The sequence below is a fragment of the Quercus suber genome, unplaced genomic scaffold, assembly GCF_002906115.3.
Source record: "Quercus suber isolate HL8 unplaced genomic scaffold, Cork oak 2.0 scaffold_316, whole genome shotgun sequence".
Lineage (NCBI taxonomy): Eukaryota > Viridiplantae > Streptophyta > Magnoliopsida > Fagales > Fagaceae > Quercus > Quercus suber.
In genome coordinates, this window is record NW_027069771.1 from 405,836 (window position 1) to 430,580 (window position 24,745).

The following is a 24,745-nucleotide window of genomic DNA, read 5'->3' on the forward strand; positions in this document are numbered from 1 at the left end:
TCACAAACACGATACCATTGTACTTGAATCGGATGTGTTTTAATTTGTTACTTATGAGACTATAGTATTCGTTTGTTAAATCTAGGTTTTTCTTTTTTCTTTTTTTTGGTGCGCGCCCACACTTATGTGTGTGTGGAGAAGCTGGATTAACAATCCATTACAAAGAGACTGAGTCTCGAGTCTCGACCCTCGAACAAGAAGAGTCTTTCAATACAATATGAATAGCCTTCCTAGCTAGAGCATGGGCAACCCGTTGCATGCGCTTTTTACATGAGAATACATAATAGTTTATAGAACTTGCATACAATTTGCTAATTAATCAAATAAATGTTAAATACTTTAACATGTTGAACAAGAGATGTCCAACTGAGAGTAAGGGGACCTGTAAAACAATTGGAGAATCACAAGCTGCATGGTAAACACCATCTAAACTCCCATCTAAATTTTGTACAAATCCTCTCCCTCTTATATATGTCAGGAGAATCATGTTCACAGGTTACTGCTACAATCACATTAATATCTCCTATGGTAATGCCTGTCTTGCGTATCCCGACTGTGAGATGAAAAATCCTGGAAATAGTCATTTGTGCCTTCTTCAATATAATTTTCATATCTGCCTGAGCCATAATCCCTTCGTAAAGGATCTCGACCTCTGTCTGACAGGGACCTCCCAAAGGAAGGGCTTCTTGATCTTGAATAATTACTTCTCGAACTGTAAGAATTGTAACTAGAATCATAAGCACCATACCTTGGAGGGTAACTAGACATGGAAGGGCTAAATCCTGGTTCACAGCCAGGAGGCCCTTCATCTGTGAAATCCCTGAACCTACTTTGCTCACGATGATGGCCTCTGCTCACAGGTTCTGAATAGTGGCCCAATCTATGATGCACTCTATTCCTGGAAAGATCTGAACTTGAAGATCCATCTGCCCAAAGTCTTTCATTAGCATTTTCTGGAATTGGCCCATTTACTCCAGGAAATGGGACACTCATTTTCCTCCGAGGTTCAGGATATCCTGCTTCAACAATTTCGCCATCCTCCTGTTCTTCCTTATTTTCTCCATCAGCAAATATTGTAATCCCTGATGGCTGATCCTCAGTATCTGCATCTAAAAAGGCAAAGATATGCATTACAGAGAATCAAAATCAAATGTGAAAACACAAAAGGAAAAACCACAAAGATGACTAGCAGTAGAATAAATTAAAGATCTGCCAGTCATAAAGACATTATACTAGGATAATTAGCCTACAGTTCAAAGTTTGAGATCTCTTCCCCCGCCCCTGCCCCTCTTGTTATCTCCATTCCCTTTTCTTTTCTTCTTTTGATTGGGATTGTACTTCCCAGAACCCCATGCCTTCAGAAACATAACATAATTCCAAACCTCATTAAATGAGAAGAATAATCTCAGTAGGAATTCTCTTTCCCATATCCTAAGTAATTATCGCCAAGAGTATCCAAAAAATTCATAAATTATATTGCCTCCTATTGACGTTCTTGCATATCAAAATACTCACTGATGAAGTATATTCACAAGAGTGACATTTTCTATAAATAAAGATCTCATTATCATTTTTGAGCCTTCTTGGACATCAAACTAGTTTTTTCTTCTAGATTTCTAATGCAGTGAAATCAGCCTGATTAAAAAGCACAAAACCTCAGAAATAATGAACAATAATAATCATTTTGTTTGAGCTAGCCATTGGCTTGCAGTGATTGTAGCCAATATTGATCTCTCCCTTTCCTGTTTGACTGATCGACTAATATCAATTAAATGAAGCAGGAGTAAGGGGATACGTAGCAGAAGGGAAAGATGAAATATTCCTGTAAATCTAGCATTTCAGAATTTAATTGTTGCAATTTTGAACTTTCTAGCCAAAAAACTTAATATCACAAAAAGTAAGCAAAACATAATCAAATACCTAGATATCCTGGTGGGTATCCTAGTTCTCGCATTCTGTTGAGCCAAGGGGGTGGGTCAAGCTCCTGCATAAAAAAATAGTTTTAAATCCCTGAAAAGAAGCCAAACTACAATAACCTGCAAAGTTTCATCTATACTAAGTTATATTCCAGCAAGAATAATTGACAACCATGACATCTCCATTATAAGAACAAAAGAAAAGTGATTATGATAATACGTATTTGATATGACACTGAATAGATTCAAATCCAACATCCATATTTGATAGCAGCTTTGACACAACTCACTTGGGTCCATATTTACAGATTCATGACTAGAATTCTAGAGAATGTAACCCTAAAAGCCTATTTTAAGTGAAATAAGAAACAAACTGAGTATTCAAAAACAAAAATTAATAGATGTTAAATGAAATTGGAAGTGCAAAACAACACTGACTCAGGTCCATCATAACCTAAAACATTGCAAGGGTTGATATGTCAAGAGAGGTTGTTTAAAAATGAAATGACAACAAGACAACCTTCAAGCCTAACCACTTGAGTTAGGCTTTGAAAATTCTATTTCACCTTTCCTTCAGCTAAAAATGAAGTCCATCATTTATACATAGAATGGGTCCTGAATAAAAATAAATGATTTCCATACCCAGTCACTGGTGGTAGTAGGACTGGGTGGTAAGATGATGAAGAGTCACTTAGCTTCCTAAATATTTGGAAAATGGAAAACTAAGCATTTTTTTAGTATCATTTGTCAAAATCTCACTTAGATTCCTAAATATTTGGAAAATGGTAAACTAAGCATTTTTTTAGTATCATTTGTCAAAATCTGCACAAGATCTTTTATTTATGAATTAACTAAAAAAATAGTGCATTAAATATGGATGGATGATCAAAGTTTAATACTGGTGTATGCCAGATTTCATTAGTTGCATATTGAATCACCAGATCTGCTGAATTTTGCATGCCTCTGACAAATACTGGTATGCTGACAATGGTGTAAACTGGGATTCATTGAATTGAAATCTCTGTTCATGGGTAAAATTGCCCCCACAGAGATAACTAATTCAGCAGTGCAAAATTTTTCATGGAAATGCAACTTAAGTCAACCTAGTTTATAACACAATCACTTAGGTCGGGTTACATGAATGTTTTTGCTTACCTTTGCGCTTCACTATTTTAAGGACATGAGAATGAAATTAACTTATATACCATCTTCCTTGGTAATCATAGCATCCAATAAGAACTCAGTATTACATATTTAGTAGTAACTTTGTTGCAAGACTTAATCTAGTATGAAAACATCACTATGAATAATATATAGAGTACCATCATGAAAACCATAACCCAAGGCCCAAAAGTTTCCGTGTTTCGGCATCAAGAGCACCTGGCCTTAAACCATCATACTTCCCACCAGGGGTATTCTGATAATATCGAGTTGGATTGCGCGAACTGGCATTTTGATTGCGTTTGGACATATGCTGTTTGCGTGCATTATTGACAGCAGCATTGTTACGAGGCTTTGGGCATTCTTTCAGAGAATGATTGTAAGAAGCACAATTGAAACAACGACTTGCAGCATCTAATCTCTCCAAGCCTCTACAATTTTCACAATAAAAGGAAAAAGATGGAAAAAAAATTCATAAGCTAGTCTAACAAAACAAATTTCATGTAAATGTCAAAGTGAGGCTTTGGGCATTCTCTCTTGTTGTTGTTGTTGTTGATAAGTAATAAACTTCATTGAAAGAAACTATACAAAAGGCCAAAGCATACAGGACGTGTACTAAGGTAGGCAAGAGAGGAAAAAAAAAAAAAGAACTAAGAAATATAAAGATTACATCTATCATCCTTTCCGGTTGTTGAGAAGCAATTCTTTAATCAAACATGAAAAAAGCACACTATTTTAATTGTCACCAAAAGATAAAGTAGGATAATAGTACTTATTAAAAAAAAAAGTAGGATAATAGTTACTAAAGGAAAACCATCTCCATAGGAATTTTGCCAATGAAACGGACCCAAAGAGATCCAAATATTGCACCAATGCATTATTAAGCTGGGTGACCTTCATTCTGCACAATCTATATATATCAGGGATTGCAATGCAGCAAGGCTGTAATCCATTGAACACAAGAAAATTTCAAATCTTTTTGACCTCTAATAGTACTATAATTTTCTTCCTAGTTGTTTACACTTACCAAGGCACCATTAGCCACCCTATGCAATATTTCAGGAAGAACATGAATCTCATTGATCTTTATCCTATTCTTACAAGGAAGCTCAAAATATATAACAAATTAGCATTCTTTCAACCAGTCACATTTTGAACTCATGACCTCACCCTTCACCTGGCTCTTAGAAGAGCTTATTAACAAACCAATGGTAAGCTTTTATTTATAAACAACACAAAAAGTAAAGAGAACTTACCCCTCCACATTACTTGAACCTTCAGCTGAAGTCAAACCCAATGCATATCCACGATCATAAAGAGGCACAGAGTTACTATCCAAAGGAATGAACTTGTCCTGCTGCTTCCCTGTTTGGTTGTCCAACCAGAAAGACTGCACGTACATTAAACAACTAAAGCTCACAAACAACACTTTTTATCTGATGTCAAGAGAAATATAAATACTTATGAGTAATGCTTTATGCATATACTAGATGTCATTCGAATTGTAGTACAATGGTAAGAGCATGGGGCATCTCCTCTATTGGGCTAAAAACCAGGAGATTTCCCTAGAATGAGTAATTGTAAAACTACAACAGTCTGAGGATGGCTAAAGAAAACAGAACCATCAAATAAATTAGAAAGATCAAACAAAGATTTTGTTTCCTTTAGTCATGAAGCTTTTTTTTTTTTAATTGACATGGAACCTCACCAAGGCAGGAACCTTTGGACCCACCCTTGGGAGTAAAGCATGAATACACGACCCCACTTGCTAGAACTATGTAGATAATCTAGGGGAACTCGTAATAGGGATTGAACCTAGGATGTTTGGGCCTAAAGCTCATTCCAAGCCACCAACCACTAGGCTGCACCCTAACGGGTTAGTCATGAAGCTATTTATTCACGATATCCATTAAGTTCTAATAAATCCCTACTTATAAAAAAAAAAAAAAATTCTAATAAGTGTGAGTTTGGATAGCAAACGCGGAGCTGCGTTTGCATTTTTCCCTGGGTTTCGTGCACTGTTCACGAGACCCGCAAGTACGGAAAAATGCAAAAGTCACTTTAAAACTAGGTCCTATGGCACTATTCTCACCTTTAAAAATTATTTTGCTACAGTGTTTTTAGCAATAAGTTTTCAGTTTTCAACAATAAGTGGTATTTAAACAGAACCTAAATCCCAAAAGTATTAAGTTATCACATACTGATTAATGAGATAAATCAGGAAACAAACTTAACCAGATAAATCAGGAAACAAACTTAACTGCAGTTACAAAAGCTAGATATAGTTGAAATTAACATTCAAATGCATCTATCACCCTAAAATTTGTGTGGTAGGTACCTATATATATCAAAGGGCCCTGCTAATGTTTCTGATATTACCAATAATCACCCCTGAAGTTGGATTGCCAAGTGCCAACATCATATGAGTTTTTCCTATTCGTAACATTTCAGTTGAAAATAAACTGAATAAAACGTAGACACTAACCTAGCATGAATTCTATGACACTAATACAATTAAAGATCACTATTAATATTCAAAATCCCTTCAAACTAATAAAAATTTGTCTTGCATCAACATGGCTACTTACTAAGGCAAACGAATACACACACTAGCATGGATGATGTGATAGAGACAATAGGTCTTATTGCTGTTACAAAATTATGATTAAAAAAAAAAAGAGGAATCTTAACATATGAGCATAACATAGAGTTCTTACATCCATTTTTTTCCATGTCAAGCACACTGAAGCATGAGCATGTCTAGAGCTTCATTTTGAGAAGTTGAACATTAGTCAGTGATGACAGTCATGAGAAATTATTCAGTACTCCTGTAACATTGCTCTAAGCTCTCAAATACTGTAGTCCCATTGTTTATGTGAGAACCCAGATCACTAGTCTGGAAGTACTGAAAAATTTCAGCACTATCGTACACTGCCAATTTCAGCACTAGTAGGTGCTTTTAACCTTAACTTCCATCACACACTTTTATGTTTCCAGTTAAGACATTATTAAACATGTCAGTATCCAACTCCCTTTTTTCCCATGCACTAACTTAGATGATGTAGGACAGCAGCTGCCAAATGCTATTAAGTTCTATCCTTAACAGATTTGGGCAGCTAACAGTTAGGAAGGAATGAGGTATAACGTTTAAAGGTTGGAACTCGAGCTTGATAAGATTGAATCTTGATGGCTATAATTGGCTAGAACATAGTTAAACATGTGCAAGGTCAACCTGTTAATTCCTACATTATAAAATGCAGGATGCTTTTGGCTTGCATATATGCTATTATTTATTTTGATGAGTCCTGTGTAACTGTTGTGAAGCCATGTATTTCGATGAAGTTAGCAAATATCATCCAGAAAAAAATGTTGAATGAATAGTTGAGGAAGTTCATCATATTCCACTCATTCTTTATATGTTGATAAACATAAGTAGGTATGAACATCAATGAAAAAAAGCACCCAAAAATCCAAAACCAACTTTAACACTGCCCTCCAAAAGAGAAATTCTCACTCACACGAGATATATAACTAAAGCTTTTGACACAATATGGATCTCTGCAGGATCTGAAATAAAAACAGGAAACTCACCACAGCAGACATCTTCTCCAAGCCAACATGTAGAGCAGGAAAGAACATTTCTTCACCAGATTCAAAGACTTCGTTAGGATCCTGAACAGATAAATAATTCAGACTAGCTTTTACTATAAATGATTTAAGGCCTGGCAACAAACTCTGTGCAATTCATTATTAATTGGCAAAGGCGCTTCGAGTTAATTTGAGGAAAGAAAGTAGTGAAAACATGCACCATTCACGAGAGGACAGCAATCTAATTAGTGAAGAAGAGAACACCACAAGGATGAAGAAATATAATCAGAAACCAAATATTCATTGTTTAGAGACTAGTGATAATTACTTGGGTCGAAGAACCATGTTGAGCATGCCACTGTGACCATTGCTGTAATAGTTCCTCAAGCTTCTGTTTACTAGCTCTGGAAAAAGTACAAGAATCTACTAACATCAGACTATTATAATTTCATTAAAAGAATATTTTTCTTAGATCAGAAATATTAGTTTTTTAGAATTTTTTTTTTTTCCCTGATTTTTTGGTATGTCTGTGTCTAGACCGTTTTAATATGCAAGCAAGACTTTCTAATATGTTCTGCACAGACGATTACTTCAAACCAACCTTGTTAAGGAATTATACATGACACGCACAGAGGGTTGCTGTTCATCAACTGTCATTCGGGCTCTCTTAACACCTGATATATCTAGCATGTTGAATTGTGGAGAACAGAGATTCCAGGATCATATCATAAATTACAGAGAACTAATTTTACTACAGACCCAAAAGGCAATAAATTTGTATTATTTCATTAAGGAATTATTGCACAGTAAAAATTTGCATGCGTTACTTTTCAACTCACTTAGTCAATAGAGGAGTGAATAATTGTGAAGAAACAACTGTAGGAAATCAACCATGAAAGGATACGATGGCCATCCATCTTGTCACTTCCAATGAGACATTCATTTCGAACAGCAAGGCAACTGTTCTCAGCATGCACTTTAGAGCTGACGTTATTCAACTCCTCAGCAACCATAATGGTTCCAGTCAATTCAACACTCGCTTGCACAATAGATGGATTGTCAACCAACTCATTATTAGGTTGAGAATTAGAGTCACTGGGACTATAACCAGAAGTACAAATTCCGTTCTTGATTCCACTACCAGAAATGTTAGAAGCAGGGAGGCTAGTCAAATCTTCAGTTTCCATATCCGAACTATTGTCAACCAAATCATTTTTTCGGTTGGCTTCTGCTATGAAAGGATTATCTTCATATTGAGCATCACCCTCATGCAAACTGTGCTCTCTACATGGTTGGTCTTCTTTATGCTCAGATTTAGTAGGCATATGATCAATTGTCCCATAATTAGAATTACAAAGTTCATTGTTCTCACTTCCATTTCCATAATCATCAGAAGTGGGTAGGCCACCCAAATCCCCAGCTTCCATATTTAATGAACCAACTTTTGTTTTATTGGATCCAGTGAGCAAATTGAATAATTTATTCTGCACGAGAGGAATTATTATTAGTGAAACACAAAATCAAAGTCAATAATCCACACATCTATACGTGTATCTATCTGCATGTGTATGCATGTATGTGTATATATGTTCCTCATGGACCATGGCTGTAGCACGTGGAAAGACATTTGGGGTGAATGAGCTCATGAATTTACTTTACTCTAGATAGGTTGCAGAAAGTAATGAGGTTTGATTATATATAATAATAAAAATTCTTTTAAGGGTGCTTTTTTTAAACTATGTGCACACGAGGTTCCTCAATTTTTAATATAACTAATTGTTACTTACCAAAAAAGAAATTCGATGCTGGCTCAGCTCAAGAAAAGCTTGTTTAAATTGTTTATTTAGCACACGAGCCAAGTTCAAGCCTAAATTTACACTACACTACTAAACAAGCCAAGCTCAAACATAATAATGTGTTCATGAACAAATTTGTGAGTATGAAGCTTGATTTGAGTAGACTTTACTATGGCAAAACAAAACCAAAAAACACAAAAACACAAAAAAAGAGCAAAAAAAAAAAAAAAAAAAAAAAAAAACCTCCCCATCAACTATAGAAAACACAAGACAGCCTAAAGAATCACAAACAAAGAATTACAAGTAATTGAAAGCAATTCAGTAAAACCTGTATAGTACTGCTGTCATTGAGACCAACCCAGGACCATCAACCATTCACAGTTTAATCCAAGAAAATAAGTCTTCAACTGTATTTCCGAGACTTGCACATCTTTAAAAGTACAGTAACTTTGCTCCCTCCGCAAAATTCCCATCAGACACAAAGGGGCTAAATTCCACATAGCTCCACATGCATACACATAATCACAACTAATTAACAAATGATCCATGGTCTCCCCACTGCACCTACACAAACTACACCACTCTACTAATATGACTGCTCTCTTTCTAAGATTATCATTAGTCAAAATCTTCCCCCACATTGCTGTCCATGCAAAAAAAAGCAACCTGATTTGGGGCTTTAGCAGTTTGCAGACCAAATTTCTCTCAATGGGAAACAGACTTCCCTTGGGGCTTCCAACACACCATAGTAAGACTGAACGTCAAACACCCTAGTACCACTCAATTGCTAGCTCAGTCTGTCAGGACTCTCACTCCTTTGCCTATTTGAATACAATATTCCAAGCACAGATGCAATAGAATCCAATCCCAAATCATTACTGTATGAGTAAGCAGACAATCTGATGCTTCTAACCCCCGTCAGTACCACATTCCAAGCAGGAAGATATTTGAAGGATCCCAGTCAGCTACTACAGAGTACAAGACCAGTACAACTCCTTCATGCCAAAATTGCAAAGTTGCACTCAATGTCCAATCCCCTTTTTTTTTTTTTTGATAAGTAAGAAGAAAATATTATTAATAAAGGAATAGCATGAAAAAACAAAGAGTTCATGGTAGTGAACAAAAAGACACAAGCAACCACTAAGCTATTCTAATAGACGAAAGGAAATCCATAAGGGTAAGACAATCCAAGAAACCCCAACACCGAGACCAATCAAAGAGGGTACGTTGCCATAAATCTAATAACTAAACCACAGTTTTTCCTTTATCCTCAAAAGAACGCCGATTCCGTTCAATCCAAATAGTCCACATTAAACAACCTGGAACCAAATTCCAAATATCGGAGCTATGCTTCCCAAGCCAATGAGACCAACAAAATAATAAGTCCACTATTGAACCTAGCATGACCCAATCAATCCCAAACAACCGAAGCATATATGTCCACAAAGAATGAGCTATCAGACAAAAAAGTAATAGGTGATCCACAGAATCCGCATTAAAATAGCACATACAACAACGATTCGCCAAAGGGCAACCACGAAGCATAAGGTTATCCAAAGTTAGAATCTAACCATTTATTGTCCACATAAAAATTGCCACCCTTTTAGGAACCTTAGAGGCTGTTTGGTTGGCCTGTTTCCGTAACTCAATTCTCTGTTTTCATAACTCAATTCTCAAAAATAGTGGGACCCATAGCAAAATGTCTGTTTGGCTGCACCAATTCTCTGTTTCCATAACTCTGTTTTCATCACTCAATTCTCTAATTTTTGAGTTATGGGTTATGGAAATTGAAAACACATTTGGGCTATTTTCAGTTTCCATAACTCGTAACTCAATGACATTTTTGTAATTAAACACACATGAAGGACCCATTGTCAGTCAAAGCTGCAACTTTTGACTTTTTTTTTTTTTTCACTAGGTTCGATGTGTGCGTTCATGTTCTTTTTTTTTTCTTTTTTTCTTTTTCCTTGCACACTAGTGGCTTCTTCACGTTCTTCACTGGATTCAGTTCTTTGTCTTTTTTTTTTCTTTTCTTTCACTAGGTTCTTTTTTTGGCTGGGTTTTTTGGGTTCAATTATTTCTTTTTTTTTTTGGTTCTTTCACTGGGTTCTTTTTTTGGCTGGGTTTTTCTGGGTTCAGTTCTTTTTTTTACTAGGTTCGGTGAGTTTGGGTACTAAAAAAAAAAAAACTGCACCGAGTGACAGTTATGGGACCCACAAATAGTGTGAAAAATATTGAGTAATGGAAAGTGAGTGATGGTGCCAAACGGGTGTGAAAAATTAAGTGATGAGTGATGAATAACGGAAATTGAGTGATGAAAAAAATTCATCCAAATAGCCTCTTAACTTTTCAAATGCCCTTCTAAGGGAAAGTGGAAGGAGCTTCATTTCAAATCTTATGATAAAAAGACCAAATGTCAAACTTCCCACTTCTATTAAGACCCCAACAAAGCCTGTCACACCCTTCCCCCCTAGGAATTCGGGTTTGGATGAAATGAAGTAGGGAGTATGAAGCTGCTAACTCCCAATCATTGAATTCCCTATAAAATCTTAAACTCCACACTTTGTCATTATCACCAACTGGAGGGCTTAACACTTCAGAAATACAAGCTTCTTTATTGGCCAAACAAAAAAATAACTGAGGATAAAGAATTTTAAGAGGGACATCCCCAGTCCATTTATCATGCCCAAAAAGAATACGAGAACCATCCCTCCCACCACAAAAGACAAATGCTTAGCAAAACTTTCCCACCCTTCACAAATACTCTGCCATAAACCACAACCATGAGCCCTACTACAAACTCTAGTGCACCAACCCCCTTTCCCCTCCCCATATTTCATGGCTATAACCCTCTGCCATAGATGAGTGATTTCATGGCCAAACCTCCAAAGTCATTTCCCTAATAGGGCCTAGTTAAAAGACACCAAATTCCGATCCCTACTTCAAAGTGCACAATGCTGACAAGCCTATCCCATCCTAGCATAATACTCTTCCATAAGCTACAACCATGAGTTTTGTGCACTGCCATAGCGTCATTGTTCGAATTATTATTTGTAATTTATTGATAATATAAATAACCCATTTTTGTGGTAATATTTATATATAACTTTTAGTGCAAAGTTAGCGAATCAAATTTTTATAAGTACATAAACAAAAATCATTCTATCTAATTAACTGAAACAATTTTTTTTTTTATAAGTAATTGAAATAATATAATTTAAACTATACTTGGATTCAATCCCCACTAGGAGCTCTCTTGGATTACCATTTCTAGTGGGTGGGGTCGTGTATCCATGGTTCACTCCCCAAGGGTGGGTCAAAAGGGAGCCTTGGTGAGGTTCCATGACCAAAAAAAAAAAAAAAAAAAACTAGACTATACTTCAAGTATTAATTATTAGCATATATTTGTGAAAGGGAGGGTGGGTCAAAAGGGAGCCTTGGTGAGGTTCCATGACCAAAAAAAAAAAAAAAAAAAACTAGACTATACTTCAAGTATTAATTATTAGCATATATTTGTGAAAGGGTAAAAATTAAAGTTGTAGTGTTTACTATATGTTGGAAAATAATAAGTTAATCAAATAGTCCGTGAACAAGTTTGAACATATGATCTAGTTTGGTCATGAGCTCGAACTCAACTCATGTTCGAAACAAAATTAAATGATCAATCCTGAACTTCAATACACTGCTCTGCTTGTCTCTTTTGCAGCCCTACATGTTTCAAAATTTTACAATAATAACTTGATATTCTATTTCTACATAAGAATGAAATAGCTTCATCCCAATGTCTTAAAAACAAGCTGAAAAGCCTACCAAAGCAATCTGTAACCTATTTCTTAAATGCCAAACCACATAGGGAAATTTTAATCCAAAATTTAAGATAAAATTAAAAACACATATTTTAATCTAAAACCTCCACACAAGCAAACATATCCACAAGCTACTAAAACTTAAGGTAAAACAGAAATTTGAATCTAAAACCTCCACAAACACATAAACAAGCACATAATCAGTAATTTTAATCTAAAAGCTCTCTACTTTGAAAACAAAGATATATAAAACAAGTAGAAACAGCAATGACAATAAAACAAGAAACAACTAAGCCGATAACGTTCCGTTTGGTTGCCGAGAAAACGCAGGAAAATACAATAAAGACGAGAATCACAAGTCCAAAATAGACCTAACCTAATAGTCGGGGAAAAGAATCCTCAACTTTATTAATATTGAATTTTCCGGAGCTTTCTGGGGAACCAAACGGAGAAGAGAAAGTTAGGGTTTTGGCATAAAAGTGTGGGAAGTAAGGAATGAATGAATTACCTTAATAGAGGAGAGTGAATGAAAAAGCAAAGAAATCAGAATGAGAAAGTGATTTGTCGAACTGGGGAAGAGAATCCGAGGGAGAATATTTATACACCACGAGCTGAAGCCTGAAGAACAAGTGTGGATCTATCTCTCTGTCTGTCTTTGAGTGAGAGAAAGGTGATTCGAAGCGTCGCAGAGAGATAGATTGGGTGCGGTGAGATTAGGATAGGATCTTTGTCGGCGTCCAATTGCGTTTCTGACTTTTACTTTTTTTTTTTTGTCAGCAGATTCGGAGAAAGATCTGTGTGCACTGTGGGTGGCGTGACTCCAATCACCAATGATTAACGCTTTTGCATACTGATGACTATGGAAAAATATATATATATATATATATATTTATTTTTCCCTCTTCTTTTTGAATTACTTTTTAATTAGGTGATTCTTCTAATTCTATGAATTTGAGAGTAAATTTTACTCTCGCATGTTTTTATTTTTTATTTTTTTAATAAAGATGAAATATTATTTTGGTTTTTAAATTCTACCAAAAGTTTGGTTTTCAACCCTAAATTGCCCGTTTGGTAAAGTAGTTTGAATAATGTTTGTAGTTTTTAAAATACGTGTGAGTGAAAAAGTGTGTGGAAATATATGTAATGTTGTTTAAAAACTGAAAATGTGTATTTGAATAACTTTTACCAAACGGGCCCAATGGTTCTTTTTTCATCTTTAAATTTTGTAACGAGCCATTTTCCAATAGTTTAAAGACAAAAATAGAAAAAAAAAATCTTTAATTTAAGGACAAAAAACAAATCTTTTAAAGTTTGGGGACGAAATTTTTTTTTTTTTTAATGTAAAATTTAGGGACCAACATAATATTTTACCCTTTTTTTCATATTATATATATTTTATCACGTCAATAGTTTGGTGTGAGGAATTTAAATCTTGGATCTCTTTATGTTAACTGCTATAAGACTCTTGGCTTCTTTTACTTTTTAGTTTTAGTTTTGATAAACGCAAGGCTCTTGGCTTCATATTACATTTAAGTTATGATCTTTTAATGGTAATAATTGATTTGATAAATTTGGATTAAAATAAAACTATTAAGATTGTGTACAAATAAATAAAATTTGCATGTTGTGCACAATTTTGCCTCTTGATCTTCTATTAAGGTAAATTGTAAGTTTGGATCATTTAAGTGCACGTTTGGATTGCACCGAAAAGGAAAGTAGATGCGTGTCTATGTTTTTTGTGTGGGTCCCGTGCACTGTTCATGGGACCCGCGAGTATTTTTTTAAGCAAAAACTTTAAAACTGGGTTTCACAGCACTATTTACATATTTAAAAATTATTTTGCAAGAGTGTTTTTAGTTTTCAGCAATAAACGGTATCTAAACAGACCTTAAATGAAATCATTAAAATTTTTCAAGTTAAAAGATTTTGCATTTTGTTGACAACCTTACCCCTCACTTTTCTAATAGGGTAAATTGCAGTTTATCCATTTGTGATTTTGCTTTATCACAATTTAGTCGTAGGGACTAGGGATGACAATTGAAGGCTTGAAGCTACTATATGGGCATCTTATCCGACTTGTCCAAATGTGGTGGGTTTTACCTGTCTTGTGTAGTAAATGGGTGCGGGGTGGGGATCATTTCCTTTGAGCTACATTCAACTTGTTTATGTTAAAAATATTATATATTTTATAGGGTTCCTATATGTGTATGTGTATATATGTTCTTTAGTCTTAAATTTTGGATTTATGATGTCCCTTAGTGTTGTACATTGTTAAAATTTAAGTGATTATGTTTTAAGTTTGAATTGATTATGAATTTTAATTGTTGTATTGCTACACTTTAAGATTGTTTTATAATGATAAACTTGATTTATGAGTTCTTTCTCAAAAAAAAAAAAAAAAAAAAAAAACAAGAAAAAAAATACCATCTTCTAAGTAAAGATGAGGAGAGGTTGGGGGCAGAGAATAGGAAACTGGTTTCATTGATATTTTAATTGCTACTTTTGAGTCTTTTGACCCTTTAAAGTTGGTATTAAATTAATGATCAAACACAAAACTTTAAAATATATATATATATATATATAAAGCAATGTAAGATTAAGATGGGATTTTGTAGTGGTTTTCTATTTTCTAAAAAAAAAAAATTGTGTAGTTGATTTTGGTTTTCTTTTTTTGTTTTTTCTTTATTTGGAAAAGATTTTCTACACTTACATTAATTACATGACTACACTATAATAGAAATGTTGATTAAATTGTTTATTGTACTTTCAGTATTAATGGGAACCTTTCACGTCAATATATGAATAGATGACAGAAAGAAACTGTAAAATGCAATGACGTGGTCAAAACCCAGTTTCTAGACATTACATTTTCAAGTTTAAGATAGTCCAAATACATTAAAAATTAGAAATACAATGATGTCTTTGACTTATAATGCACCCTTTTTCCTTTTTAATAATTATTCATGTCTTTGAGTTTATAAGTTATATATGTGGTCCTCAATCCTCGTGCAAGCACAGCAATGATAGGTTTTTGTTTATCAAAATTATTGTTTGGCATGTTTGCTTCTAAAAACAAGGAACTTACTTTGACTTTCGACTATACTAACCAAATACTGTATGTGATACCGGATAAAGCAAATGAAGAGGATCTTACTCCCTTATTCTCAAATTCGTGTGGTTCTACTTATAGTGAAATCTCATCTTTGTAATTATGAACTGAATACATATGCAGATAAGCATAGGTCTTTTGTCAGGATGGTAGGCGTAGCAGTCTCACCTAGTGATTGTGTGGAATGTTTGGCTGAAATCCAATTCCAAATACCTCAAGGAAAATCAAAATTGTTTTTGTTGGTAATATCATAAAAATCATACCAATATATATATATACACATACATGCATATATCATATATGTCAAGCTTTGTGATAAGTATGATCTGGTTTTGAATAAATGGACCTAAGAACCAAATTTTCAGCTAACTAGGGGCTGCTGGTGAGATGTTAAGGAGGAAGGACTTTGTCAAAAGTTGGAAAAACTTGCTGAATGGCCAGATATCTGCACTAGCTTTCATATCATCATGGTATAGCCTCAGCAAATAGATGAGTCCTTCATTTTAAGAACCTCAAAATTGTGTCATTCTGCGTTGGGAATGTATTTACTAATTAAGCTGTTCTTCAAACTGCATGAACCAAGATAATAAAAAGATTTTTGGACTACTTCAATCAAGTGAATAGATTTGCAGAACTGCATGGTTAGCATTACAAGATATGAATCATCTATCAAGTTTCTAATTAGTTGATGACAAGGCCCTTCTTCTTTTTATACTTAATCTGCTACCAGTTTGCATGGATTTCACTTCCTTATCATGCAATTTCACTTCCCCTAACTCTTGCCCCCCATTTAATGGATTGATAAATCCTCTTGAACTTGATGTGGTCTCTGATGGACTACTCTGATAGTCTGTTTCATAGATCCCATCATCACTTGAACTCTCAGCTTCAATGGGTGCCTTTGCCTTTGCTTTTGCTTTGGATGCTAACTCCTCTTCATGAAAACCCCAGTGGGTATCTTTCTCAGTCCCGCTTTCTTCAGAAGACGTATCACTTAACGTGTGAAATACTGTCACACTTTCTTTCTTTGCACCTAGGAAAGAATAGCTCCTTGTTTTCCCATCATATAGTGGAAGCATAGATTTAGACTGTGAGCCAGGCCTATCTCTGCCTAGACTGTAGGTTGTTGACAACTTCCTTTCTATTCCTTCCCTTTCTCGTACCATATCCCCCAATTTTTCAAAAACTTCATTGGCCACTGCCTGCTCTGCTGCTTTCTGCTCAAGCTCTGTAATTGCCCTATCAAATACTTTCTTTTTGAGCTGGAGAGAGCGCTGAAAGGCCAAAAAGACAACAAACATTCTCAGGTTATTGAAGGTAGCATGGCCTTCTAAGCTTTCTTTTCTTGAATAAAGAAATTGATTATCATAAAAAAAAAAAATAATAATAAAGAAATTGATTTAGATGAAACCAAGAGAAAGTATGCTTCTTTTACCAGTGTAAAGAGAAAGATATGTCTCCCTCTAGTGTAAATTGCCAATGAAGCAATAGACATCTCCCTTACCCCACTATCTAGTGTTAGTTCAGCAAAAATATAAGGATTCAAGCTTACTCGCTTTTCTAAGAAACTTCCAAGGTCTTGGCCTTGAACCTTCTTTTTCCTCCAAAATATACAACAGAACCGTGCAAGTCCAGCTAGCATGACCAACACAGCAGATTCAAATAGCAGGAAGAGTATTATTGCCCTTTCATTACCTGAAAGAAAGAGTATTATTGGTAGTTCATAAACACTACGTTCTTCTTTAACATATGCAGAAGGTTGCAACGTACCTGTGTAGATGCTGAGATACTTGGGCTTTGCTTGCGAGCAGCTAGATGCACACTTCTGACCTGTTAATGAGAACACAAATTAGATACAGTGCACAGTATGAAGTGAAGGACAAGGTAGTAGAACAAAGATTACGTTTGGTACGACATTGCAGTGGGTTGCCAGTCTCTGCATCAATTACAATTGTCAAGATGTGAGTAAAACTATATTAAAACTCAGAAACAAAGTTCAAATCAAAATGTGAATTTAGTTTCTTGAAAGGAGTAAAAGATTCAATTGTTTTTGTTTAGAATGTGTATATAATGGTATTATCAAAATACAAAATATGTCCAGTTTTGGAAAAGCCTCATTTGAGCATGCATCTTCTCAGGGACTTTACTTTTGTCTATGTAAAAAGATCATATCCATTGCACAAGGCTTCCCGCTTTTGTGGGGTCTAGGAGAGATGGTTGGTAGAAAAAACCTTATCCCAATTTTTATTCATCTGGCTTAAAGAAAAAAAAAATGCAACCAAGTAATTTCTTATAGTAACAGATAATAATGATTAGATGATTCTTAGCCATCCATTCTGTGATTTTCTTCAGAATGGTTTAATTTTTGTCGAATGTGACATAGACAAATATTCCAGAATGCCCTATCCTTTGATATAATAGACATAAATTCTATTCTACTCAATGAACAAGTATCTTATGAGATGATATCATAACCCTCTCTCTTACAGCCTGTGTTGATTCCACATGAGACACTCTACTATTCAACTAAGTCTTAATTATGGTATGAGAGAAAGTGAGAGAGAGAAATAAGCCTAAATTATTTTTGAAGTCACAGAATGTGTATTTCACTTTACACTCTGCAATTAGCACACATGCTTTATTAAGAGAATCTCACTTGAAGCAGCCACAAAAGCAAGAAGGATCCCCTCATCCAGTACAAATTGGCGCAGATCACTCTCGGACAAGGAAGATGAGAATTGATCTAATACAATCCACTAAAATCATTTTTGAGTGTAAAGTTAAAATATATTGTACTTAGAAAGAGACGAATTCAAAGAATGTAGCCTCAACTTTGAGGAAAGATTACTGAAAACTGAAATTACCAGGATATCTTTCAGACCAATAGGTGAACCCAGTTGCTGGAACCAACAAAGTGAAGATTACAGTTTTTGGTCTCATTGCTGAGACATAAGTATATTCATCAATTTTTTGGCTAATCTTTCCCTCCATCTCTGTCTGAGAAAAATAAACTGCATAGCCTGAGCAATCAAGCAGGGGAGCAACTTGAATCACACAATTCAGTGTATCTGCCTTTGAAAATTTCTTAAGAATCCCAGTCGGTGAAAATGAGTATAGGAACCCATCCAAAGAACCAACAGATACCCAACCTGGTACATCAATAAGTAACAAGATTAAAGGAGCTTAGCAATCACTCAACAAGATTAATTAGAAAAAAAAAAGGCAGAAGATTCAATTAGTTATTTTGACCCAAAAAAAAAAACCAAATTGTTACAGCAATTTCATTCTCATGGTAAACAACATTAAGAACATAATAAAACCAGGTGAAAAAAAAGAAAAAGAGGTCTAAGGTGTATTGATGGCCAATAAGTGCTAGAAGTTTTACAATACCATTTTCTAGTATTGACAATCCGCACAAAAAAAATGGTGAAGACCTACAGATTTACGAGAAGAAAAACCTGGAGCACCATGAGATAATTGAGTGTATTTCAAATTAAATAATTGATTATGTAAGGCAATCATAGAGCCAGCTGTATCGTGTACTACCATAATGAGAGTAAAAAATAAAATTGAGGATGTTGATATGGAATAATAGCAATATAAGAAAATATGTAATGAGAAAGGCATATTAAGATACACTAGAGGTGGCATTGGTTGAGGACAAAAGAACCATGAGCAACTAAGACCGATACATATGCAGAATGGGAGCCATTTTAATTTATGCCAAAGAGAATATGACTGCATATAGAGTCAGATAACCCAAAAGAAAAAAGTTATGTAGTGACATTTAGTTGGGACCTAAGGCTTTTTAAAGTTAAATTGAGCACATTTATCCCCAATTTAAAGTGAATTCAACAGTTCATACATAATTATTAAATAATGCAATTGTTTTTATTAGCAAGTTAAACATGCACCTGGTGGGCTTTGTACACTTGAGTACACTCTCTACTGTGTTCTTGAGCGGGAGATGCTCCCATTTGATTATTTTCATAATAACAAGATGCTGTGTGCACCCCTTGTGCACATTGACAGGTACTACTTTTGTCCCCTCAAATGCTTCTCAAATATTGTTATCCCAAACTTTGAACATCTAAATCAATATGATATGACAAATTTATGGTGCAAAGCAACATGTACCAACTACAAGTATTTGTGATCATACAGTTACCATTAGAATCCACAACAGGTGCACATTCCGTAGTACTCAATGGCCCAATAGATCTCTGCCATAAAACAGTACCCGTAGAGACATCTAGAGCCAGCACAAGGGCCCTAGCTGGTACAGTGACATACAAACGACCATTGTTTCCAGGGGTGACGGTGTAATATTTGTCGAGGGAACTAAAATCCTGGATCCATTTGAAGTAAGGGCTACGAACTGACAAACTATATAATTCTCCTTCAGTATTTGAGATCTGCCAATGCATAACATAGATACCAAGTCCATAAGCATGAAGGCATATATTGAAAGAGAGTTTAGTCCCGAAAGAATTGACAATTTCAAACTTAATTAAAGCTTCAAAAAATGCCCCTTAAAGAAATCATTTCATTTAAATCATCGCAACTTTGCATATGAGAAGAGGACTGATCAAAATTCAACATGTATCTAACATTTATAGCCAAACTTCAGAGAAGAATGAAGGAAACAAGGGATGTGTGGACATTACATATATACTAGCTTCACATTGATCAATCACAGGAACTGAAGTAAAATAACAATCTGTGACATTTTTCCCGCAACCTAGTTGGTAGCCAAATCGATAAATCACAGGTCCAACACTCCAGATCAGTTGTCCCCGTGTCGTATATGCAAAGAGTCCTCGATTCTTAATATTGATAAATACAGATGAACTAAGTGTGCTTACTGAGAGCCCAATAATTTCAATTAGTTCCTCTTGACCTGGCACTGGACCAAAGAAAACTTCTGCAGCAGGTTTGGATGAGCCAATATTAAAAGAGTTGATCTTCAGTACTCTGTTTTCTGCAACCAAATATATCTGGAAATACATTGAAAGAATTTATGAACATAAAAAGTTGCACAAAATGATAATATTTCCAAGGGTTCAGTGAAGGGCTACCATATATTTGCAACATGTGTCTAGCTGGAACAAGTTTTGCAGTACATAATAAACTTGAAAAAAAAGAAGTCAGGACATGCAAAAGGTGAGAGTGAAAGGAATAATGACAGGTGATGCATCTCCCTAACATGTTATATTCAAGAGGCTCTACCACTTAATGCAAATAGAACGTTGATCTCAAAGCATGACATGCCTAATTTTTTCATTCTAAATCAGCATGAGAGGGGGGTGGAAGTTATAAAAATACATACTATTGGCTTAATTGAGTGAATATGCATAAGTTATGATCATTGATTAGCTTGAGTCAATTTGCATATGGTATAGTCATTGACATGCTGACTATGTAATTTCAGAGAAAATGAGGGTTAGACATATATATATATATTAACGCCCATCAAATGAACTTAAATGTTAAGCAATCAAAAGCTCGGTATTAAAGAGTGACAATAAATTCACATCGGCGTTTTCCCCTTCTTAGCTAGCAAAACTTAAAATTTTCATCCAACGCCATTGCAATTGAAGTAAGGAAGTTGCAAACTAGTAGCCGCAGTGACATAGAATCTGACATTAAACACACACCAAAAAAAAAAAAATTGCTGACCTTTCCTAGACAAAAAAAAAAAAAAAAAAAAAAAAAGAGACGAAGAAGAAGATTATTAGAACGCACACCGATAAAGAAGAGCAAGCAGATATCAAAAAAGTTAACACCTGTTTAAAGACCAGATGTGAGGTAAACAGTAAAAACAAGAATGGGTGGGATTGAGAATAGAGAAAGTGATTTATTTATAGTTTACAAAATACCCTACATGTTTGTTTATTTACAAAAATGCCACATTTGCTTTATTTTTAATAGCAATCTAATCATTTTATTTGATTTTTGTAAAACAATATATTAAATTAATTATAAATTATACTTTCATTTAGTTTAATAATTGTGTGTCTTGTGACTTGTGATACCAAAGTATTTCATTCCAATAGTCAATTTGAAATAGAATTCAAAATCTTGATCTCAATTTCAAAAATTGTTGATATTTCAATTCCATAAAATGATAATATCTTAGTTTCCAAAAATTCTTAAGCAAAATTATAAAAAGTTGATTAACAAGTGAGTTTTGTTCAATACTCTAGCCCTCCTCACTCAAATTCTTGGCTCCGTCCTGTAAACACAGGAAACCAAAAAAAAATTGCTGACCTTTCCGAGACCGCCCTGAACAGGAGCCATAGCAGCATTACATGTATAGTCTAAATGTATGGTCCATGCAATGGTACCATTACTTTCAAATGCAAATAAATCTTTCTCAGAACAAGCATAAATCCTCCCATCTTCACCAACCAGAGGTTTCGAAAGCCTGTGTCCAGAACTTCTAGATGGCTCTTGACCTGAAACAAAAATTAGTATCTTAGAATTTCCAAAAGAAAATATACAAATAAAAAAGAAACAGAAGGGAAACATAAAGAAACCACCAAAACTCAACCAAGTATTGTACACCCATAAAACTTGAAAAACTTGGGCAGAAAATTAAAACCCATTATTCTTTTCAAGAAAAATCAAATGGGTTCCTTACAAGAATTGGAAATTAAAACCCGTTATGCTTCTCCAGAAAGATCAAAGGAGTTCCTTCTAAAAAAGTGTAGACTTAGTTCTAGAGAGAGAGAGAGACGTGAAAATAAGCGCGGATTACCAGTGTATCTCTGGGATTCCATGGACAGGGATGTGGGAAAGAGCAAGAACAGGATGAGGAGTGGGATTATCGGCATTGCAAAGATTACAACAAAACCTCCACAAACAGAAATTTGAATCTAAAACCTCCACAAACACGTAAACAAGCAGTGTCAGTAATTTTAATCTAAAAGCTCTCTACTTCGAAAACAAAGATATATATAAAACAAGTAGAAACAGCAATGACAATAAAACAAGAAACAACTGTGCCGATAATGTTCCGTTTGGTTGCCGAGAAAACGCAGGAAAATACAATAAAGACGAGAATCACACAAGTCCAAAATAGACCTAACCTAATAGTCGGGGAAAAGAATCCTCAACTTTATTAATATTGAATTTTCCGGAGCTTTCTGGGGAACCAAACGGAGAAGAGAAAGTTAGGGTTTTGGCATAAAAGTGCGGGAAGGAATGAATGAATGAATTACCTTAATAGAGGAGAGTGAATGAAAAAGCAAAGAAATCGGAATGAGAAAGTGATTTGTCCAACAGGGGAAGAGAATCCGAGGGAGAATATTTATATACCACAAGCTGAAGCCTGAAGAACCAAGTGTGGATCTATCTCTCTCTCTCTCTGTCTTTGAGTGAGAGAAAGGTGATTCGAAGAATTGGATATTAAAACCCGTTATGCTTCTCCAGTAAGATCAAATGAGATCATTCGAAAAACGTGTAGACTTAGCTCCAGAGAGAGAGAAAAAGAGAGAGAGAGAGAGAGATGAGGAGTGGGATTACCAGTGTATCTCTGGGATTCCATGGACGGCATTACAGACTACAAGAGAGGTTTCAGGGTTTGCGTGGTTAGTTCGGTTTGAAATTATATTATAACGGCTCTCAACCGCTCAGTATGTGGCGGGAGATCAAAAGTAGACCGGTTTCTTTTCTTTTTCTTTTTTTTTTCTTTTTTGCAAGAAATGAAGATATAATTTTAACGTGGAACAGTGCGAGTTCATTGATTATTTTTATTTTTATTTTTTATTTTTTAAGTAGAAAAATGCTTTAGCATTAGGAGATCATATTAATAAATGCGCTTAGGGCATTAATTAATGAATAATTTTAGAATTTTTTTTTAATTTTAATGCTATTTTTATGGAAAATATAGACAGATGTCAAACAAGTCAATTACTTTTTTTCTTTTTTTATAAAAGGTTTTGTAAAATGATTAATTAAAAAATGCTCTTAAGATATCAATTAACATTTTCCTTGTTTGTTTACGGGTAACGTTAACGAGCGCCTTAAGAGTACAAATTAAAAATTAATAAATGTTTAATTATAAATTGTAATGTATGTTTTTCAATGAAAAAAAGTGCACTTATTAATTATTTATTGGTTTATATGATAAATTTATCATGACTGAGTGTGTTTTTTTTTGGATATATGAGTACAGTTTCGCTTTATTTTCTTAAAAATGTATAAAAAAAACATAATTAATTAATAAAACATTAAATGTATCTTAACCACCGCTCTTAGGAAATTTGTTAACAAAAGTTTGTTTATTTGATTTTGCTATTTTCCAATGTAGTTGGACTTGTTTGATTCTTCTTTAACGAGTGTATTTGCACACCCATTAAAAATAAAAATTTGCATGGCTCAACTTTCCACAACTGTAGCAAAAATTCTGGAGTAGCTCATACTTGAGGGGAGACCTGTGTATTCAGAGGGAGGGCTACAATCTAAGACAAAGCCATAGGTAATTAATTGTTAAAATAAGAATGAAGATAAGGTCTTTATTGGTGAGGGACCTGTGGGGGGCTGGGGGCATTAAGATCCTAGAGAAGAAAAATTTATGAATATTAATTAGCAGATCAAGAATTTGTTAGGGATCGAGGGGAAGGATGTACACAAAAAGTTACAAAGGGAAAACAGTATGACTAGCTATGAAGATATTAATTGATGGTTTATGATTGGAATGGTGTGGACATAGATTAAAATTATTATATGTAAAAGTTATTGTGTATGTGATGATTAAATGATAGGTGGAAGCCTGAAGTTAAGAGAGAGTACACACATACAAAGGTTTACGTCCATACAGTCAGAAAATCCTTAATAATTACATATTATATTAAGCACTTGTGTTATAGTGAACATAATATAGAATTTGGCGTAAAATTGAGTAATTAATTTTTTTTTTTTTAAATTTTGGCATTTAAAAAATGTAAATAATTTTTTTTATAATATTTTAATGCCCATGTCAATTTCCCCGTTAGTTGGCTGACGGAATAGTGCTTCAAGGACTTAAATGTCCCACATTAATTGGTTTAAGGACTAAAAGTGGTAAAAATAAAATGTATGGACCAAAATGGAAAAAGTACAAAATGTTGGAACTAAAAGTGCATTTACGCCTATAGAATTTTATATACTCTAGAATATTTGACTAACTCTAGCCTAATTATAGACTAACTTAAGGTTAATATGATACATGAGCTTACAATTGGTTTGGGCAACTTGAGCCAAAACATGTCTAACATTATGGATCTTTACCTCGAAAGTCCTTTATATATATATATATATATATTTGTTTAATACTATTTGTCTAGTTTCCCCAATAACTGTAGCATCAAAATAATTCTTTTAACT

At 34.4% G+C, this 24,745-nt stretch overlaps 2 protein-coding genes across 7 annotated transcripts; both read right to left on the bottom strand.

Moving 5' to 3' along the window:
- Window positions 1-287: 287 nt before the first annotated feature.
- Window positions 288-13,076, bottom strand: LOC112029801 (uncharacterized). 3 transcript variants are annotated; one of them, XM_065782795.1, is made up of 9 exons: window positions 12,776-13,076; window positions 7,570-8,149; window positions 7,267-7,348; window positions 6,994-7,069; window positions 6,669-6,749; window positions 4,334-4,467; window positions 3,256-3,508; window positions 1,921-1,984; window positions 288-1,103 (listed from the first exon to the last, which is right to left on the bottom strand). In XM_065782795.1, the coding sequence occupies exons 2-9, from the start codon at window positions 8,090-8,092 to the stop codon at window positions 514-516; spliced, it is 1,803 nt and encodes a 600-aa protein (XP_065638867.1). In that variant the 5' UTR covers window positions 8,093-8,149; window positions 12,776-13,076; the 3' UTR covers window positions 288-513. The 3 variants fall into 3 exon arrangements, with proteins under 3 accessions (XP_065638867.1, XP_065638868.1, XP_065638866.1); XM_065782796.1 differs by having other exon boundaries at window positions 288-1,109; window positions 7,267-7,339; window positions 12,776-13,074; XM_065782794.1 differs by having other exon boundaries at window positions 288-1,109; window positions 12,776-13,072.
- A 2,884-nt stretch (window positions 13,077-15,960) lies between these two features.
- On the bottom strand, window positions 15,961-22,763 carry LOC111988298 (protein GAMETE EXPRESSED 3). 4 transcript variants are annotated; one of them, XM_065782800.1, is made up of 11 exons: window positions 22,600-22,763; window positions 22,137-22,261; window positions 21,647-21,834; window positions 20,242-20,373; window positions 19,539-19,791; window positions 18,241-18,525; window positions 18,033-18,119; window positions 17,280-17,312; window positions 17,147-17,206; window positions 16,929-17,071; window positions 15,961-16,650 (listed from the first exon to the last, which is right to left on the bottom strand). In XM_065782800.1, exons 2-11 carry the CDS (start codon window positions 22,210-22,212, stop codon window positions 16,054-16,056), a joined length of 1,854 nt encoding a protein of 617 aa, XP_065638872.1. In that variant the 5' UTR covers window positions 22,213-22,261; window positions 22,600-22,763; the 3' UTR covers window positions 15,961-16,053. The 4 variants fall into 4 exon arrangements, with proteins under 4 accessions (XP_065638872.1, XP_065638869.1, XP_065638870.1 ...); XM_065782797.1 differs by having other exon boundaries at window positions 20,044-20,373; window positions 22,600-22,762; XM_065782798.1 differs by having other exon boundaries at window positions 19,545-19,791; window positions 20,044-20,373; window positions 22,600-22,761.
- Window positions 22,764-24,745: the final 1,982 nt, after the last annotated feature.

Bases quoted from the DNA above. Each gene is read 5' to 3' on its own strand.
- LOC111988298 (XM_065782797.1), bottom strand. From the start codon at position 22,212: ATGCCGATAATCCCACTCCTCATCCTGTTCTTGCTCTTTCCCACATCC. The intron at 17,207-17,279 runs GTAATCTTTGTT...TCTCATTAACAG, and splicing joins ACTGCAATGTCGTACCAAAC to GTCAGAAGTGTGCATCTAGC. The intron at 16,651-16,928 runs GTAAGCTTGAAT...TTGGCCTTTCAG, and splicing joins GAAGTTTCTTAGAAAAGCGA to CGCTCTCTCCAGCTCAAAAA.
- LOC112029801 (XM_065782794.1), bottom strand. From the start codon at position 8,092: ATGGAAGCTGGGGATTTGGGTGGCCTACCCACTTCTGATGATTATGGA. The intron at 7,349-7,569 runs GTATCCTTTCAT...TCAACATGCTAG, and splicing joins TGACAAGATGGATGGCCATC to ATATATCAGGTGTTAAGAGA. The intron at 4,468-6,668 runs GTGAGTTTCCTG...ATGTACGTGCAG, and splicing joins TGGAGAAGATGTCTGCTGTG to TCTTTCTGGTTGGACAACCA.